The sequence below is a fragment of the Falco cherrug genome, chromosome 1 (genome assembly GCF_023634085.1).
Source record: "Falco cherrug isolate bFalChe1 chromosome 1, bFalChe1.pri, whole genome shotgun sequence".
Taxonomy (NCBI): domain Eukaryota; kingdom Metazoa; phylum Chordata; class Aves; order Falconiformes; family Falconidae; genus Falco; species Falco cherrug.
In genome coordinates, this window is record NC_073697.1 from 45,658,463 (window position 1) to 45,679,044 (window position 20,582).

The following is a 20,582-nucleotide window of genomic DNA, read 5'->3' on the forward strand; positions in this document are numbered from 1 at the left end:
GATTTCCCTTTGCCTACAACCTGCATGCTCTGCGACACAGGAGATGGCAGGGGGTTATTATATACAGGCAGCTCAGTAACAAACACACAGTAGTAACACAAAAACAGGGCATATTATGCTGCTTCACCGAGACTACAACAAACAGTTCCTTCTCAGGAATATCGTTAATCTTTACTCATGGGATAGGTTCCATTTGCTTGACCTTTTGCGTTGATAGGGCATCTTGCATTTCACACAGTAAATTATTTTGTTTTCCACAGAATATGATGATATTCAGATGATCAAGGTTACATTCTGCTGATGAATGCTCAATGGTCTTTGCTTGTGATAATATCTGATAATTTAAAGAGTTCTGTCCTACATCAAAATACAAGTAAATGATATGTCCAGAATAAAACAGCCTCATTAGTTTTAGTTCACCGAAAGAGCTATTTGCATTTTTTAACATATAAATTATTATCCCAGGTCTTATCTTCTAATGCAATTACATGACTATGATACAGTTATTAGCACATCTGAAACACCACACTGCCTGTGAAAGACTCCAGAACTCATTTAGTTGAACATAATTTTGGACTGCAAAGAAAAGAAAAATCTGTTTCGAAGAATCAATTCAAATTCTGTACTTAATCCAGGTAGGAATTAAGTATCAGCAAACACTGCTACTGAAACCAATTTCTTCATAAAGCCTTCAAGTTCCACGTATTTTATACTGTACAAAATAATAACTGCCTTCACCCCCACACAAACACTACTCTTATCAACCCTCCAAAATGAGGCTTTTAGTATTTGTTGTATGACTCTCAACTTATCCCTCAAAATTCCCAAAATTATTTTTTATTTTGCATTTGAAAATAATTGAGAAGTCAGAATTTATTTACAATGAATTTTCGTTATGGAAAAAACTGACTGAAACAATGTCTTAAAAAGGCATTCAGTTTGGCGTTTATCCTGCTTAAATTAAATACATACGGTCTTTACCTTGTAAATCATTAACTCCCCAAACATTCCTAAGTTAAAATCCATTTCTAGCTGCGAAGCCTGCTTCTGCTGGACTTGTGACCCCCCAAATGAGAACAAACAACTGTGTTTTAATTTGGGCATGCAGCTCTGTTCTTAACTGCCATGACAGGGTTGGAGTTACCACCCCCAGCTCAGCAACACCTGCCTTCCAGCCTTTGTTGCATCCCGCTATACCCTAAGTGCTCCAAACTAAAGCCAATGAAACCACATGCTGTGTGGAGCAGAACACAGGGGCTTGAACTTCTTTTTTAGGCAAACAGAAACACCCTTCTTCTGGTATTTAGGGCGACAGTACTTTTTCCCAAAATAACATCTGGACGTGATGCGAGATACATGCATGTTCAAAGATACTCTTTTCCTTTGCTGCCCTTAGGGCTACTGATAAGGAGATTATGGCAGAGGGTGGTGATGCTCCCCCCTGCCATCCCTCCATCACCTCCCGATGAGTCTGTCAGAAGTCATTGACACATGAGAACTTTGCTTCACTTCCCAACAGTGCACAGCTGGGTTGTCACAGTGGTGTAACACACACAGAAAAATCCTCTATCTATTAAAAGTATGGGGTAGCCCTCCTAAAGAAGGACAAAGGTAAGAGAAACATACGAAGAAGGACAAAGAGGTTAAAAAAGAATAGTGAAATGACTGCACTGTCCCTCCCCTTAAGGCACTGAGGGGAAGCAGCTTGTTTGTACCTTTCTCAGCCACTTTCACCCTACTTATGAGGAAATGCCATACTGGAAGATAAAAAATTGAAGACATTTTTCGTAATTAAAATTTGTGCGAAGCTGGCTACTAGGAAAAAACCTGTTGCTAGAACAGCTGTAGGAATAAAGGGACAGAGAAAGACTCGCAGACAAAGTAACTAAGGAATGTACATATTAGATATAAAAAAATTGCCCTTTTTATTAAGATCTACTTTCACAATTGATTGAGAATACACGTATCAACTCCCTCAAATGCTTCTGCTTAAAAATTAAATGTATAATTTAGAAAACAATATTTTAATCATCTTCTCATAATCACCACAGGCAATTCCACTGTATTCAATACAGAGTTATTTGTTCTCTCATGTGTCTGGAAGCCACAAAGCCACGTAACAATAGTGTACTACTGAAAGTCCTTCTGCTACCTACTGCTGCATCATTACCTTCAGCAAAAGGAACATAAACTTCCACTGCACCCACTGGAGATGACCAGAATTGTTTTATTTGAATATTCAAAAAGATGTGAGTTGTTCAGATATTACTAACCACACAAAAAAAGGAAACATACTTACATACTGCATGACTTCATCTAGCAAAACAAAATTATTCTCCTGAATGCAACAATTACGAAAACAATACAGCTGGGGCCTAATGCAAAACCACTTCATTAATTAATAGGAAGGTCTTTTATTTATTCTTGAATGCCTATTCTGATGAATGAAGGAGGTTTTCCTTTTACACCTGCAGCATGCTTACCTGTACGCAGCACCATTAAGCTCTGGATGAACAACTCCGGGATCCATGCTGGCCCAATGTGTAGCTGCAGTCAAATGATCTTTGTTAACACAGTTTTTCAGACTGTCTGGAATACGACCTAGGATGAAGCAAGGGAGAGGAAATTAAAAAAAAATAAATGTATGCCTTATGCTCTTAATGTGTCTCTGTTAAAAATAGTTATAAATATTTGCATATTGAAATCAACACATAAAATCACACTAAGAGCTTATTTTTGATCCTAACTGTTCCCTTTTTGACTGAGACTTGGTTAATAATGGTTAAAATGCACTGTGTAATTTTTATTTCTCTGTCTCTCTCTAACTTTTGTATACAGGGTCTCAATAAAACCATAATCAACAAGATTCATGCTTTCCAAGAAGCCAAAACCTGAGTATCGAGCATGGGTGCCACTCAAAATCAGTAATGTAGCCTCCTGCTCTCTGTCTTTAATGTCACTTTCCTCCTTTTCCCTCCATGTGTAATAGCAATAAAAACACTGATTGAAGAATGTAGGGCTCTGAATGGAATTTCACCACAAACCTGAATACGACTGACATTTTTTTTCTGTCCTCCTGATCTTCCCCTTCTTCACCTCAACTGCTCTTCACATTTATTTACTATAATGTTTTAACCCTCAGCCAGCTCTTTCATTCCTACAAAAAATGAAAATACACCAGGAAACTCCCTTTTTCATTTCTTCAAAACTTCTGCTTAACCTCTGAAGTATAACTGAAGTTTTAAGACACTGATACTGGAAGATCTGTCAGCCTGATTCAGCACATACTGGACAAGCCTCTGTCTTCTGCAGAACCATCTCCAGCCCTGCAAAAAATGGCATCCACAGATACGACACACATTTTCTTCATGGCAACAGGAATATCTCCACCTATTTCAACAAGAGATCAAATGCAGCCTGTGTTTTTTCTAGCAACTGTTTAAATTTATCTTTTCTGAAGTCTAATGTTACTGTGCATTTGCACACAAAGAGGCAGAAAGAGGTAAATTTGAGTCTACCCTTAATACTGTTGGCAATAATACTGCAAAAAAACTTTCCAAAAACCTGACCGTGCTCCACCATTAAAGTGTTCAGGGTTTTTGCCTCCAGCTCCCTACTGGAAATTTGATTAAGTACTTCACTACTCTTTGCCTGCTTTTTCTATCCATCAGCCTGGCCACAACAGGGCTGTAAAAAAGCCTTTCCACAGAATTGCTTTTTGTCTAGTGGATACCATCAAGTATTTGTTACTCCATGGCTTGCACTTATGTCACTAAAACTTCCCACGTCTCCTAAGCACAAGTCAAAAGGGCTCCTTAGCTCAGCATCAAACAAGATATATGCCCCATTATGGGTGAATTCCTACCGTTCTCCTGATTAGAAATCATCTTCTAAATTTAGCTGAAATATACATCCACCTAAACTTCTGCCAAAATTGCCCACAAATTTAAACAGTATCTTTCTTTTCTGATGTTGATCCTTCTGAAGTATTTTTAAACTGCAATCATGTCTTCATCCTTGCCCCTCCCATTCTTCATTTTGCTAACTTCTGTAGGTGTGTTCTACTAGCTTCCCCTTACAAACCAGTATTTATTTATTCAAAACATCTAACATCATTTTCACTTGCCATGCTCACCCTCACATTTCTTCCATTACTGTTTTCAGTGGTCCTCCTTATTTAATATTTTGAATGTTTCCATCTTCGAAAATATATTTAAAGATATTTCATCTCTGCTTATTACTTTTATTTTATACAACACAACATCATTGACTTTCTGGTAACAGCAGACCCACTTGACATCTTTATTGTCAGATGCTAGCGATAGCTTGCATTCCTTTATTGTACACCTTTTTCCAATTAGTTTCTCCCTCTGCTTCCTCCCTCCTCCGTGCTCCCCTATGACTTTCGCATATCCAGCTTTATCCCGCCCTTCCTGTATCTTTCCTACATTTGTTTTAGTGCAATTCAATGTCATTCTCACCTCCCTAATGCTGGCCTCAGTCTGGTCTTACTACAAACCACGTGCAAACACTGAAGTGCTGACAGCTTCAACACAAATCAGTGACACAGATCGCTGATAGCACAATCACACACTTTAAGAAAATATAGGTCTGTCTTCCTAGGCACATATGTTTAGGTTGTTGCACGACACTTAACATAAAACTAGCTCGATATAGCTGACTCTTCTTCAGTTTTCAAATCTCAGCCTACTAATGCTTACTTGCACATCAATCATCCCCCAAACAGGTATCATACGCTGGTTTGTGCAATCTCTCTCAGAGCTATCTGGGAGCAGGCAATAGTTATATAAAAACTTAATGAAGGTATTGTTAGAGTTCTGCTGGAGTATAAGCACAAGGACCAATTCCAGCAAAGGCACGGTTGGAGTCTTTAGGTTACCTCTAAAACAGAGAGAAATAGTCCTGTAAAAGGCCATTCAGATCAGGAGTTTGAGGTGCCTTTAATCACCATGCAGAGGAGAATCTTCGCTCTGCGCAGGCTATAAATGAAACTAAATTGCCCAGCCTCTCTAGGCACAAGACACAGGAAAGGCTATTGCTAGCGCTTTTTGTACAGCAGAGCAATGTGTTGGCACTGAACTACTCTCAAGGTGACACAGATGGCCCTTCATGTCTGCAGAGCATTGCCTATATTGCCAAGGGGGAAACAGCAAAGTCCTACTAAAGAGAGAACATTAGTGCTTAATGAATCATTTTCCAGTATGAAAATCCTTCCTTTTATTTTAGGCTACAAGGGATTCAAACCAATGCCAAATGGCTCACCCTTCTCATTTTCTTTATTAGCAGTGCATGTTGAAGACTAACTGTTTTCTCTTATGTGAACAGTTCACAATTACATGGTAGTTATATAACAAAGAGACTGTGTCCTTTAAAATGCCAGGCTTCTTTAGCAGTGCTTTAAAGAGAGGAACATCTAAAATAAGAGTACCCTCCCAATAAAATACTGAAAACTTTGTTTTGATGTAGTGTACAAGTCGTTAGATATTAGCATTACTAGGAACAGCATGAAAGTTTAGATGCTTTATCTCTCAACATTACAGCGTTAAAGACACTGAAACTCCAGACCATCCTCTAAGACAAATTCGGAAAATAACCAAGGAGACAAAGAGAAAATAATGAAGAGAACAGAACTGCTCATGACAAGTACAAGGGGGCATCCAGGAAAACCTATGAAAGATACCAGCAATATCTGGATGACTTGCAGTCAAACCCATCAAATGGATAATATTTACATGCAATGACAAAAAGCAAACAAAAAAGAAACTGAATTTTTCAGATACAAGTACATTTCTGTTATATGGAAAAAGCACTTATTTTGCAGTGCCTGCCTTCTCCTTGCAATTGCAATGAACCTCCAAAATCATCTCCTCCAGTTCTGAGAATAGACTCAGCGGGTTATTTGCTCATTTCTGTCTCCCAAATACTAGAAGCAGTAAACAAAACCTAAGGCTGGTTCTTTCCAGCATCTTTCAAGACTGAAGAATGAAAAAGTTTGTTAAAAAGAAATATGCAGTGAAGGAGCTAGTAAGGGGAGTTAGTACCTGTGATCGCCCTTCGGATCTCTCGTGCTGCTTCCTCCCGCATCTCAATTGAGGCTTGTTCACTATACCAGGCTGCATGTGGGGTACAGATCAGGTTTGGTGCATCCTTCAAGGGGCCCTGACTAAAGCTAAATGAAGATTTAAAACAAGATCAAATGACAAAAAATACTGGGGGGGGGGGGGGGGGGGGGGGGCGGGGAGAAGGGGGAGGAGAGAGGTTCCAATGTATTTGTACATACACAGACTAATTTCTACAACAGAAAAGAATCGCATTTTTATTCCTTCTTGGGTTTGTTTTAATTCTGTCAGTTAATTTAATACACTATTCATGGTATAAACAAGCAACAATCACCTCTCATAGACTCAAAGGGTAGAACTTGAGTATAGCAGCAACATCAGCTTCTGTCCAATGCACTTATTGCTAACTACAGCCACTGCCACTGCAGTTCTGGTGCAAAAATGCATAAAGCAAGACACAAATCAATTCAGGATGCCATTCCATTTCTCCATTTCATCACAGTTTTACTTTTACTGCATTAGCCAACAAAGCTCTGTTCTCTCAACAGTCACTGTCAACGTGACAGTCATTTAAAGAAAAAAATCTTAAAATTACTTCCAAGTAAGATGTGTGTCCATCAGCAGCCTCAACTTTTTTTTTTTTTTTTTTTGATAATTTGGGGGGGTGTGGGGTGTTATTTTTAACTACTTTTTCTTTCCTGTTCCTTTATAGAAACTCCACAGAAAGAAGGAAATTTACAGATTGATTTTCAGAGTAAGTAACGAATCTGTGCAAAAGTGCTATCACAGATATAGAGTGAAGAACCTGAAAATAATGGAAGCTTGCTCCTCCTACTTACTTCCAGTTTTAATAAACTTACAGTCAACAACAGGAGCACAAATATTTTAAGACAAAAGCGTGCTTTCAGAGTTGGTCATAATTCATGAAATGATAGAATTCATCTGTAGTTCAATAAACATCAGAGTATCTGGCAAAACTCTTGAATACAGAGTTGCATGCTGCGATCAGATAGACATGCAGCACTGAAGCCAAAGGAAATTGTGGCTGTAATCCTGCAACTGAATCTCTGCAGATGGCATCTCCATGCAGCAAATGGGGCTTCCTATAGGTGCAATGGTCTGCTTCTACAGATCTGAGATGTGAATTGGGAAGAATGTATGTAGCTGAAAGACCCTTGAGCTGTTAAGACTCTGGCTTTGCACAGCACTACTGCACTGTAATGACTACATTTAGAGGTAAATGAATGCAGGATATGCATAAATAAAATTAAATATTTGTGATGTGGCATTGTGTCTTGGTAGATATAAAAATTCACCTAAAAGGATACTACTTTTTTTTTTTAAAGCTTCTATCTCCCCACTCCTCAAGCTGCTATGAGAGATTCTATCCTCTTGCCTGTCTTTACAACCTGCCCTCAAGTCCTGAATCTGTTCCTTTTCAAAAACTTACGTACATTGTTCCAGTTAAAATTAACATTTCTCCCTGCCCAGACTGAACCGAAAAAGGCTTGTTAGATACAAGCACTAAGCTACAGCAGTCTGTTCTCATAACTAACTCAGAAGCCGGACTCAAGAACATATCAAATAGGCTCGTTTCTGATCAGGAGAGCTGATATCTTAACACCAATGCCACTTTGGGGAGTGGTACATTTCTGCCTAAAACACTGGACTTCTCAGTGTCATTCAAAAACTAAGGCTTGTGCTACTGGCTCTGCTAAGGACAGCAGAGCTACTACTATCCTGATAAAGGGCAAGACAATATGAAACCTGCACTCCGACCACCTTCCTTAACTTTTTTTGCAACTGTTACATTTATGGCTTTCCTGCAGAGGTGACCTGGACAAAAGTATGCCTTTTCCTCCAGAAAGGTGTCATAAAGTAGTTATTCCAACTCTTTGCCTTCTGAAAGAGTCTGTTCAAGCATTGCCATTAGATGCCTCCAGAGTTGCATCAATGACAAAGGAGCACTCCCCTCAAAGCCATGACACAAAGCCACTCCCAGGGTTTCAACCCAAGTCCCTGCTATTTTTACTAAATAAACCCACTGGCTATTTTTTTTAAAGGAATCAAATGAGGGATGTCGCTTTTTTCACTTCTGACCACATACACAAGCTCCATCTACATTTGCATTAGTCCAGTGCTGCACAGATTCATGTTGCTTTACTACGGAATATTTAGCTATCAAATGAAGGGCAAACTCAATTTACTTGTTGCTGTTGATTGTATCATGCACTAAGACTTAAAAATAAGAAAGTGAACAAAATAAAAAGAAAAGAAAAGGAAAAGCACCTGAATGGTTCTGACTCATGTACATCTAAGGCTGCCCCTCGTATCCTTCCTTCCTTCAGGGCCTGTGCAAGTGCTTTTTCGTCTACTAACCCACCTCGAGCTGTGTTGACCAGGAAAGCCCCTTGTCTCATCTAGGGAAAGTTAAAAACAAGAATGATGAAATAAAAATAAATGAAATAAAATCGTTGTGGCATTATTTTTTACTCAAAAGAAGCATCCATTACAACAAAGGCTATTGAGCTGGTTTAACCTGTAACAGTTGTCTTCCCTTTCCATTGGAAAGTACCACAAAATGTGATGCTTCTAACAAAATGCTATTTCACAGCACTTAATAACCTTGTTTCTTGTAAGCAGTGTCTTTTAATAGAAGCGTTGTTTCAGATATTGTGCAGTAACATGATCAAAAGATACAACTGTGCATATGAAAGTGACAGATCATTTTATGCCTTTTTATTTCACTGTGAAATTGCATGAGACAAACTACAGCACGTTCTTAAACAAATTCATATTTTGTGGTTTTCAAGTTTCACACAAATAAAAGCCTACATGAATTTTTCACAGAAATAAATGCTTTTGGATTTTCAAACACTTTTCCCGTTAGTTGCCAAAACACAGCAGATCTGGTTTATTTATGTTACTTCAGCTTCCTCCTCCCTGTGAGATTTTTCAAATAAAGGTCTAAAGAATTCTTGTATTATTCAATTAAAAGGCATGAAAATGAATTTGGTTGAGAACGCTGTGTGCCCAGGAGAAAAGCTGTGCTGTGCATTGTGCAGATTAGCATTGTAGATGACACTGTGTACAGAGAACTACAAGAATTTACACCATAATATATCCACAACTTGAAAACAAAGTGGCGGTTCAAATAAGAGAGATGGTACTGAAAAAAAATAAATCACTACATCCTGCTTCCAGCCACCCTAATACTTCATCTTCTACCAGATGTCTCAAACACAGCTTCTGATCTCAGCAGCATTTCTGTGCATGAAGGTAAGCATATGAAGAGGAGGAATCATGGTGATGAATGATAAAAATCTCATTTTGTACTGACTCCATCTCTCACCATAAGAACAAGAAAACCCCAACATTTTGACACCAAGTCAACTACATGAAACCTACGCATCAAACTAAAGCTTATGTAAATGGATGCTCTAAAAGTCTGATTGAAAATGCCAAATTCATGAACAGCAAGGAGGTTTGGATGAAAGTCAGCTACTAATTTTTTTTTTTGTTGTTACATCAGATTATAGGAAACATTAAACAATTAACATGCAAATGCTTGCAGTAAGATTATAAGAAAAAAACCCCACCATATTTCACTGGCCAACTCACTAGGTTTAGTGTGGCCCAGTCTCTCTCCATTTGCAGACTCCTGTGCTTACAGCAGAAAATAGACATTGGTCTGTATAGCAAAACCAAAGTCCACTTACACGAGTAAAACTAAGGGATACTCCTTCCAGTTTTGTGTCATTAACTTGGGAATTCAAACAGTGAAGAAGCAAGGCCCATGATCTTGTCTAGTAAGAACAAGACATTCCTGATGGGAACCATCACTGCATCTCCATTACTTAAATCAGCTGTGAGAACTAGATCAAAACTAGCACAGAAGGGCTCACCTAGGTGACAATCACACCTGCTGCACAGACATCATATAGGCTCACAGGAGCTCATCCATCCTTCCTATGTCTGTGCTCTCGCAAATAAATAACTGAGTTTTAAGTACAGCTTGGTGTAGTTATATGTACTTTGAAGGATGTGAAAATTTTAATCAAAGTGAACCCTGCTAAAATTTTCTGTCTAATCTTAATAACCTTGCTTGAGTTTTCATTTTAGGCCTATTTACAAAACTCTAAAGACAAGCCCAAACCAAACAGAACATGGCTGCATAAATGCACTCCGGTGGGAATGAACTACATGACTCATGATAAACTATAAGGGTGGATGCAGCTGGAGATGACCCTTAACAATAGGTGGAAGCTTGAAGGAGCTTTACAGCTAGAACTGCTGACAGCTGTTGAATTCACCTACATTAACCTGCAGAGCTGCTTTAAAAATGTCTTGCATTTAAATTGCAGCATCTTTTTCTCGAATCTGTAAAACTAAAGATGACCTCAGCTTCTCTTAAGAGCACTTGATTACTGTGGGTTCAACACACACAAGCTTGGAACGTTTCTCTGAGCTGCTCTGGGATTGCAAGGCCAAGCACGATGGCTAGGCAGAATGCTGACGAATTAAAGGGAAAAGCTACTAGAAGAGAAGATTGACACCAACTTTCAAGGACATTTTAAAGTTATGCAATTTCAGATTGTAAACAAAATTCAGGGTGAAACTTCAGTGAAATGAGATGCACCATACTTCTCTGTACTTTCCTTAAAAACTGATTTTACATGAGCATGCAATACTGGTCAACAGTGGCATGCAACAATAAAAATTTTAGGCCAACTCTAACATCTGTCAGCCTAAAAAAGCTATTCTGCTCTTTTTGACTTAGAAGATCTGCTCTACAGAAACTAAGCAGCCAGAAGTGTTACAATTTCATGGTTTTCACAACAGTGGTTACAATACAGACTGCTTCATCCAAATGTTTATCTAAAGCAAGAACTATCTCCTAACATTTTAATCCTTGCTTTAATCATGAAGGGTAACAAATGGCAGCATAAATGCTTATGACATCCTTTCCAGTACAGACTTTATTATATGTATTTAATTTCAGATGGTATCACTCACTTCTCTGACTAATGCACTAAGCCCTCTCCAAAGCTCACTGCATTTATCCACCTCCACTCAAAAACTTCCTGAGATACACTGGCCCAAGTTTCAGTCTGTTATACAAGGGACCACTGCTCAGCCAGCTTTCAGACAGTCCCACTGAATTCAGCATGATTCTCTTTGGGTCTAGATGTTGGCTTGCAAAGACATCTAACCACGTAATAACCATGAAATGTACCTGAGCACACAACAAAAGATCATGTTCAAGAGCAGGGTGACAGAGCTCTGTTCTCCGAAGAGATCTGCACTTCAAACTTCTTATTTTTTTGGAGTTTTAAATCCCAGTATTTATATTGGGGTGGATCTCCAAAATCCCTAACCTCTCAAAATCAAGAAGCAATTATGTTGTCAGTTTTCTGCCACAATCCTACATGACTATGGAACCCATGCAGTGATTACTTCCTTTCTTCTGAAGTTCAAGAGCAGTAGGTGCAAACTGTTTCTTAGAAGCCAAGTAGTAATTTTACTGCAAAAGAGTGCTACTGGTATTTTTTACTAACACATACAAACACTACTATATAAAGAACAGCAAAACCAACTATAATATCTTAGAGATTCTTTCCTGCACACTATCTAGATTCTTAGATCTCAACATTCTATTTCTGGCTGTTAACCACGCTGAGGCTGGAGTCAGAAGCTAGCCATTTAAATGAAAAAGCTTACACTGAATTAGTCAATAACGGAACAGTTACTAAACCTAGATTTTGAAGTTATCTGAATATTATGTAAAACTTTTGGGAGAGATCAGTACTAATTGCAAGAAACATTATTTTTCCAAATAATACAATGCTGTAAATGTGATCCATCCATGAAGTGCTCTGCAAGCATCAGGGCTGAGCACAGGGGGGAGCCATTTAGTCACAATCCTTCAACTGCAGCTAAATAACTCAAACTGAGGAACAAGAGTGAAAGGCAGAATCACTACCTGAACACACACAGGTAAACGAAGCAGCTACTAGAAGACATAGAAAGGGTACTTTTACATAACTGTAACTTTTATTTAATCTGAGCAACGTTAAGAAGAATAAATTATTTTCACAAATGCAAAAAAGACAATAAAAGCAACAATACGTAAACTACAGCTATTTCCTAATCGGTTACAAACTTACTTATTCTCAAAGCAGCAAAAGGGAAAAAAATCTCGTTCAAATGAGAATCTGCCTGTTTACACAAATAAACGCTATACAGTGTCAGCAACCACTACCAACTGGTGTAGAGTGCACCCTCAGAGATTATTACCTGCTTTATGGTGAAGTCATTAATAAGATGATGATTGTGTTCATTCAAGTTGCAGTGCAGGGTAACACAGTCACTGTGGAACAGCAAGTCCTGCAAAGTGCTCACCCGCTGCAGTCCCAGAGCACGCTCCATGCCATCTGAGAGGTATGGGTCATAGAAAATCACACTGAAGCCAAAGGCTTTGGCACGTAGTGCTACTGCTTGCCCAACACGCCCTACAAGATAAGCAACGAGAACACATGTGAAGCAGCTGGTGTAAGTAGCCTTCTCCTTCCTATTGCAAATGCTTGTATCAAACCATACTCTCTGTACAGCAACTGGAAGAGGATTAAGAAAAAAAAGGCAGCTCCCATGCCACTTGAAATCATCCCTAAGATCAGGAAAGTTACGTCTGGGCTGTTTCACGCTGCCTTGTTCAAAACAAAGCAGGAGGTTTGCACCTTCTGCAACCGGAGATCTGAAATGCCAGAAGATGTCACGTAATCTGCAATAATCTGTGTAATACAAGGGTTCGCCTGCTGGGCCTGTTTACGGTAAAACACTACCGCCTGTAAACACACCCTGCCAAGGACTTACTCTTACCCATGTCAGACCAGCTGGATTTAATAAAAAGCTATAAAATTAATCCTAAAAAATGCATGCAATAGAAGATAATTTGTTTAATCTGAAGCTCAACTATTCTCAATGCATGGAATCTCCTTTCTGACCTAGTATTTTCTTTCATTTTCTTTCAGCATTAAAATGCCTACAAGAATCCTGTCATCTAAGGCTTTAAAAAAATTTGTATCCATCTACCTAAATGATTAATAAATACAGTCCATCATATGGCACCTAGTTAAGAAGAGTGCAGTACCATTTGGTTTTCACATTGACCTTAGCTTTTCTCTGTTCCACTTTCCTTACTGTCGTATTTCCGAGTTATGCCTGGAATTGCTCTATGGGCATGACTCCGTGGCACATATATCAGGAGGTGTGTATTTCCCTTTGACACACTACCAGTAAAATAGAAAGTAAGTGGTAAGTGAGCGCAGAGTAAGTGTATTTCGAAGAACCAGGAAGAACAGACTTTTCAGGTTAGAAGATTCTCATGTTAGAGACACTAGATTCTCATGTTAGAGTTATCACAAATGTTAAATAAAGACACTTCAAAAGCATCACTAGACCCACCATAACAATCGTTTGAGGGGGGGAAAAAAAGTCAACAAGTTTTCTTTTTCAACATCTGAGTTAGTTCAAAAAAGCATCAAATTAACACAGGGAAATCCCATTTCTTTCCAACTGTGCTTGAAGGTATTTCCCTCTGCTTTTCAGTTTTTCTTTGAATAAAGTTAAGCCGCCACAGGAAGAAAGGTTTTTTGTTGATCATTTAACATGAACACTGCAATTCCACAGTGCTTAGTAACAGATGTGCTTGGAATATTAAACAGTATGTCCATCTGATGGGGACTGTTGCTTTTATTTGGGGACACGAAGTTAAAATACTCCTCAAACTTTTCTTTCAGTACTTGCATACATGTTATTCAATTTCGAAGCTGTTTTTTATAAACTTGAATTGGGACAATTTTCTAACCCTATTATTTTCAAGCTTTGGCATGTTCACAGCTCAAGGAACCAAGTCACACAACTGTGACACTATTTTTTGTTTGTTTGTTTTTTGTTAAACGAAGCATACAGCTTTTACTCCAGCTCCATTCATTTTCACATGCAACATTCTGTCATCTGTTCTTTTTTTCACTCTTTACAACATTAATACCTGAGGGGATTCATGACAGTGAAATCTCTTACAACAGACTCTCCAGTTCAGCTGTACTTTCTATTCATTGCAACCAGGCTAATAAACCAAAGCCGCCTTCAATGCGTGCTAAGTTTCCTTCTGAATCATATGCGTGTACCTCTAGCCAGAACTGTCCTATTACAATTATTTTATGGGATAAAACTCTTCCACAATTGAAAATTCATATTTAGTCTTAGTCATTAGACAAATACATGGGTGGACTGATGTAATTTGCCAATTCCTTTCTCAACTACTGCCCAACAATACAATACAACCACAAACCTACGATGTTTTTTTTCCCCTTCCTGAAAAACTTTTATTATACACGACTCTCCTGGGCATGAGGGAGGGCTCAAAACCTACCTCAGCACATCAAGAACAACAGAACAGCATACGAAGCATCCTACCTTCAGGATAACTCTCTCAAAATCATAATACAATTGCTATGAATATTCCTAGCTGCTTCCAGGCAAGGAAAATTCTGAAGTTCAAAATATTAAATGAACTTCTTGGCCTGTAGTGTGGGAAGAATGCAGAAAATGTATGTTGTATACAACTGCAAAAAAAGCAGAAAGCCAAAAAAAGTCTATTTTATAAATTAGAGATTTACATGGAGCTCTAGCAAAGCCCATGCATCTTTTCAGTGACACCAGAAGTGTGGAGAGGCTCATTAAAAACACCTGGGTCTCCTGTTATAGTCTGACCCATCCACTCCCGGTAAGCCTCCGAGCTCCTCGGTCCGTGGGTGTCTCTGACCTTGCCCTTGCCAATGACTTCATTTGAGTGTGACAGTATAGTAGCTGCAGTTGTCAATGACGCCCATTCAGCCCTTGGGCAAAGAAAGCACATCCTATGCCAGTATTACAAAGATTTATAAAATGCCCTTGATACTGTGGAAATGTTGATGACCTGCCTGCAGACTTCCACGGAAAGAAAAAGTGCTTTCACTTAGCAGCTCCTTCCTGCCTATGCAACAGTAATGGAGAATCTGGGTAATTTTTCCTCCCTCTTGGAAAACTCTGCAATGTGCAGAGTACAATTTCGTTACATTTCCTGCTGAGCACGTAAGAGAACAAGTAGGACTGCTAAGTGCACACCATTTATTGCACAGTAATACCATCCAACTCTTAAGCCTTAATATTGTCTGATAATGCAGATCAGAACTTCGGGCCATATCTAGTCAGGACTGTGGGACTGTTGGGAGAATATAGCAGGTGAGGAAAGACAAACTGAGTGATGACATTTATTACGATGTGGAGACAGATGTATTTGGAGGAATTTCACCTCTCGAGTGAGGAAATGCATTAGCTATGAGTCATCAGCATTTGTAACTGGGAAGGAAGGGGAAGGGAGTGTGACTTCACTGCTGTAAAATCATCATTACAGCAGAACCAGGTCCAGCTATCTATTCACCCAAGTACTTACATGCTGCTGCTCATAAATACTCTCCTATAAAAAAACCCTACATGTCTAGATACAAGGTGCAAAGGTAGGTTGCTGGGTTTTTTTTTAATGTAGAGCTTACTATCCACGCTTGTGATGCATCACTTGAAATATAGGACACTGGATAGTAATAAAGATTAAAAGTGACAAAGACAGCTGTTTAATGAGGTGATATTATTTATGTAAAGCTCAAAGAATCACACACTTCATACAGACAGAAAGAAACACAGGCTCTGCCCTAAGGAGCTCAGAGGCTAACCAAACAACACAACAATGATGGATGGTACCCAACGAGCAAACGAAGGAGGCATTTTATGCTCTTGACTCTCTGCTTATCTTTACAAGCTCAATACAAGCCAAGGCTAAGAGATAGGGTTAACTTTAAAGGAAAAGCATGGAGTAATAGGATTAAGCAGGATAGACCAAGTGTCAAAACAGGAATATGCATGAGAGAAGGCAAAGAAAAGAGTGGGTGATGGAAAGAAGGCAGGTGAGTCATGAAACTTGGCTAGACCAGTGGATAAGGAAGAGAGTAGCTGAAGCTTTGGAGTCATTCCCTTGCACAGAGATATGCAAGAGCTAGGGTGTTTCTCTTTGGCAAAACAAGAGAAAAGCCCAGGAACAGATGTGATGAAGGTTCAGAGTTAGCTGTTGCAGCAGCAAAGTGATAAATTTAAGCAACCCACTGCTGAAGAGACAATTTTTAGACATGAGTAGAGGAACGTAACTGTGGTTGAGATACACGATGATCTCAGACACATTAATGAGAAACGACAGAAATAACGACACTACATAGAACTAGAGACAAGAAGGACTTAGTAACAGATGATGGGAATCGTTTTGTGTGCAGTGCATTTACTGCATAGTCTCTTAGTGGTTCATCACTTCTGACACTGACATCTCTAAACAGTAAAATAATAAACTGAGGCAAAACTACAGATGTGGGAAGACGCCACTAGTAGACAAACACAACCTAAGGGCAACAGTCTTCTGAAGGTGGTTGTAAATACACGTTTCAGTATGAAACTAGAGACAGGTAGCCTCTTGCAGTAATCTGTAACAGAAAAGAGTGCATGCCACAGCCTAAGTGCCTGAAGTGCTCGAATGTGAAGTCTAGTACAGCCCTATTTCCCTATCTTCTAAGACCACATCTTTATTTTTCGTTAATACATAGCTACATAGAAGTTTGTTAGGACAGGCTGGAATCAAAATGTTCTGCTTATTCATGTACAAGCACAAAAAAACCATGGAAGTTTTCATAACTGACTTTAAAAGTTAGTTTTCCTTGGAATTGTGATTATTCTATTGTAGGAAAAGAAATAGGAACAACAGAAGTCTGGAGAAAATGACTGGTTAATAACTGTAACTGGTGTCTACCTTTAAAATCAGATTGTACTAGCCTTTTACTATACTATGCACACAAAAGGCTTGCTTTTTGAAACTAAAACCAGAAACTAGCATTCTACGTAGCTTCACATATTTGCCATCTGATTATCCACGTTTCTTTATACTTTCCAGTCACTCACAACAGAAATAACACACACAAAATTCACTTAAGGAATCCAATAATCAATTACTTTTTTTTCTAATCTCAGTCTGGAATTTGCTCAACACAAAAAATGCAATGCCAATATGACAGGTATCTCCAGCAAATATGAACACAGCATATGAGCCAAGGCTTCAGTTTCCAATACTAGGTATGCTTTTCCATTTTTAAAACACTGCAAGTGACTGTATAATTCACGTACAGACACTGTGAGCATAATAATCGTGTGTTTAAATGAGGTACATAATTACATGGGTATAGATTTGAGAAAGCAACTTCATGACTAACTTCTTGAAAGTCATATTTTAAAGGCAATTCTCTGACTGTGAAGATGTTTTTGGTGTGTTGCATACTCATTTAAATGAGCACTACGAAACGCCAGGCTATTTTCAGCTTCCAAAAGTAAGATTTTGTGGTTTGAATTATTTGACAGCAATGTGTAACTGGAACAGTCATTTAAGTATGATGCCTTGTTGTCAAAATCATATTATTAATTCCTGTGGATGAATACCACAGCAATTACATCCACAATCTATCAGATCTTTGATAAGACAAGCACATGACTGAATAATTTTTATATAGAAACTGACTTGCTTGTTTTTCTTCTCTACTTCTGTAACAGACAGTAATTAATTCATCTCAAGCAAGCCTGTCCATCTGTTAGATGCTGAAACGTTTAGGGCCATTCCGAGAGGTAAAGTAGGTGATTTTATTAGGTCTGGAAACATTTCAAACTTTCTTGCATATATTTTTCCTCTCATTTGAGCTGAAATACCATTTCAGATGCAGCTCAACCAAATGCACAATATAACTGCTCTGCAGGCTGTTACTGCAGCAAAGGCTTTTCAGGGATGTTAAAAACAGCAAAAGGAAAAAAGCACAAACAGGGCCAAATATGACAACAGATAAGAAATACAACATATACATGTGACACTGGGCTGAAGTAGCAGGAGCCTTGTCCTGGAAAAGGGAAGTGATGGCATCTCCTTCTCTTACCACCAGTGTGCCTGAGAGCAGGCAATATAGCAACAGAAAGATGTATGGAATTTCAAAGAACTGAGACAGTATCAGCAAAGAAGTGAGTTTTCTGAGGGAAATGATGATGTATAAGGGGAAAAGATCTGAGACATATAAACACCAGGAATTAAATGGTATTAGACAGAATGCTGGACATGGAAAAGACTGAATTAAGTGTTCCATTTTTATAGCTCAAATCTTCATAATGTTTTCAAAGCAACGGAAGGTGAGGAGTATTAAACCACCTCTCAAGCCAACATACCTAATCCAATAATGCCCAAAGTCTCCCCTCTGATCCTGGCAGCTCCAGAAGCCACTTCCCGGATCTGTTCAACACTCTGTACCCTTGTGCCTTCCCGCAAAGCCTGGTGAAGCCAGGTGGTTCGCCTGTACAGGTTCAGAATGTGGCACATGGTAGAATCTGCCGTTTCTTCTACCGAGGCAGCTGGCACGTTACACACTGCGATCCCTGCAAAGAACCGGGGGAAAAGATACCAGTTGCCAAACATTTCTTACTTTTTCCCATTTAACAGAAACTCACGAGTATGATGTTTAAATTTACAGATATTTCAACACCTGTTCTGCAGAAATACTAAGTTTCTGACTGTAATGGCAGACAGACTACTTGACATAATGGTTGATAAATATGCGCAAATATTTTTTTCTTATTTTTTATTGCTTTTTATTCTGTTTGCAAACTAAGGCAAACAGTAAACAAATAACAGAAACCACAAAAGGAAAGTACTGAAGATGTCAGCTTAGAACACAAGTCTTGGTAAGCATTTTAGATGCACACTGAGTTAGGTGTTCTGAATAGCAAAGAGAAATCTGCCCTGGTCTCAACAGTGCAGTTAATTATAATTGTTTAGATTGAACTGTGTGAGTTAGTTTTCCACCAGTGAGCAGATACCCTCCAAAAAGCTATCTATACAAGTTATAAAAAAAAATTAAATAATTTATAATGACAGAAACCCTTATAGAGCCTTCACAGGATGACTATTGGTATTTCCAATTCACGTATAGGTAATTGCAACACAGAGAGCGACAATTTGCTTCGTGTTGCACATAGGTTTGTAGATTTATGACAAACAGAATCCAAGTCCTTTCCTGGTCCCTCAAATTAAAGAGATAAACCATCTAACTGTCAATAGGGAAATATAAAATCTGCTTCTGCATAGCATGTAAAGATAATGCAAAATTAAGTCCATGTTCCCAATTGCTGAAAAGTTCCAGTTGAAAAGAGCATAACATCAAGCAGCTAAAGACCATTACAGATTTCCACAGACAATTGTGGAAGACAGATTAATTCAAGACTCAAAATACTCCTTTTTACTTCAAAAAACAGCTCAGGCAACAGGTGATTGTAATTGCATGCAAGTTAACCCATCCTGCTTTTTACCTTCCAGTACTCAATATACAGCAGTTAAGCAAATGTTCACTTGTAAGAGTTTGTCTCCCTTCTGACTTGTCTCTCTTCATTCTATTTACTACATTACCTGGTCTCTCTAATCATCAGTTCCCACAAACGTTTGTGTCTCAGTTCTGCTGACTGAGATCACAGTGTACAATGCAATTTCACAGCAGAGAAAAAAATGTGTTCTGTATCCTAAAAAACACCCTAATACTGTTTTCACTATCTAGTTGTTCGGGTTTTTACATAAATAAATATTCAATGAGTCCTCAGCAAATGCCAGTATATCTTATGAAGCAAGGAAGAAAAAAACATTTTCAATAACAGTAATATAAGTAATCTGACAAATAATAAGGTTATATCATATTTATCAATGTTCTACAGTCAAATGCCTTCATTCTGCTGCCCAGTACTTCTTTACAGCTCTCTTTTGATCAGTAAAAACCAACACCAGGAACCTGCAGAACTATTTTTCCTTCCTCTGCTGTGGACATATAGTATCTGCTGCGTCACTGCTCTTAGACTTACAAAAAGATGAAACAGCATCATTTGCTGGAGAATTAATCTTGGCATCCTGCTAACATCAATGGTAGTATGAAACTCAATTTTCTGAAGATCGAAAAAAAAATCAGTGGGGGAAAAAGTACAAAAACTGAAAAATAACATCCCTTTAAGTGCATCACATTAAACAGTTGTATTGTTTATACAAAAAAACCCCTTTTTAATGGAGCAAAAATGCAGGTTTTAGATGGTAAAACAGATTCAATATGCAAGTCTCCATATAGCTGGCATCAACAAAATAATGCTTTAAAAGAAGCTTAAAGAGTTGTATTACATACTTGGGAAGAGGAATAAGGAATAAACTCGATTTACACCTTCCTCCCTAATAGGCTTCCCTAGGAAATTTGGGGAAAAAGAAAATTTCTCTTCTAAACTGTAGGAATTTCTTTTTCCCTGTTTCCCCCCAACTTTAAAAATGGCTACTGAAAGGCAGAGACATGGTGAACCACAAAA

The 20,582-nt window shown here is 38.5% G+C and overlaps 1 protein-coding gene across 10 annotated transcripts in view; it reads right to left on the bottom strand.

Annotated features, from left to right (window-relative positions):
• Nucleotides 1-20,582, bottom strand: part of CTBP1 (C-terminal binding protein 1) — a 251,664-nt gene that overhangs the window by 4,559 nt on the left and 226,523 nt on the right. For all 10 annotated transcript variants that reach the window (XM_027815475.2, XM_055717055.1, XM_055716535.1 and 7 more), the window contains 5 exons: nt 18,420-18,626; nt 12,378-12,592; nt 8,370-8,500; nt 6,063-6,190; nt 2,484-2,601 (listed from right to left, as the gene is read on the bottom strand). In XM_027815475.2, coding sequence (XP_027671276.1) covers nt 2,484-2,601; nt 6,063-6,190; nt 8,370-8,500; nt 12,378-12,592; nt 18,420-18,626 — 799 coding nt within the window. The remainder of the gene's footprint in view (nt 1-2,483; nt 2,602-6,062; nt 6,191-8,369; nt 8,501-12,377; nt 12,593-18,419; nt 18,627-20,582) is intronic.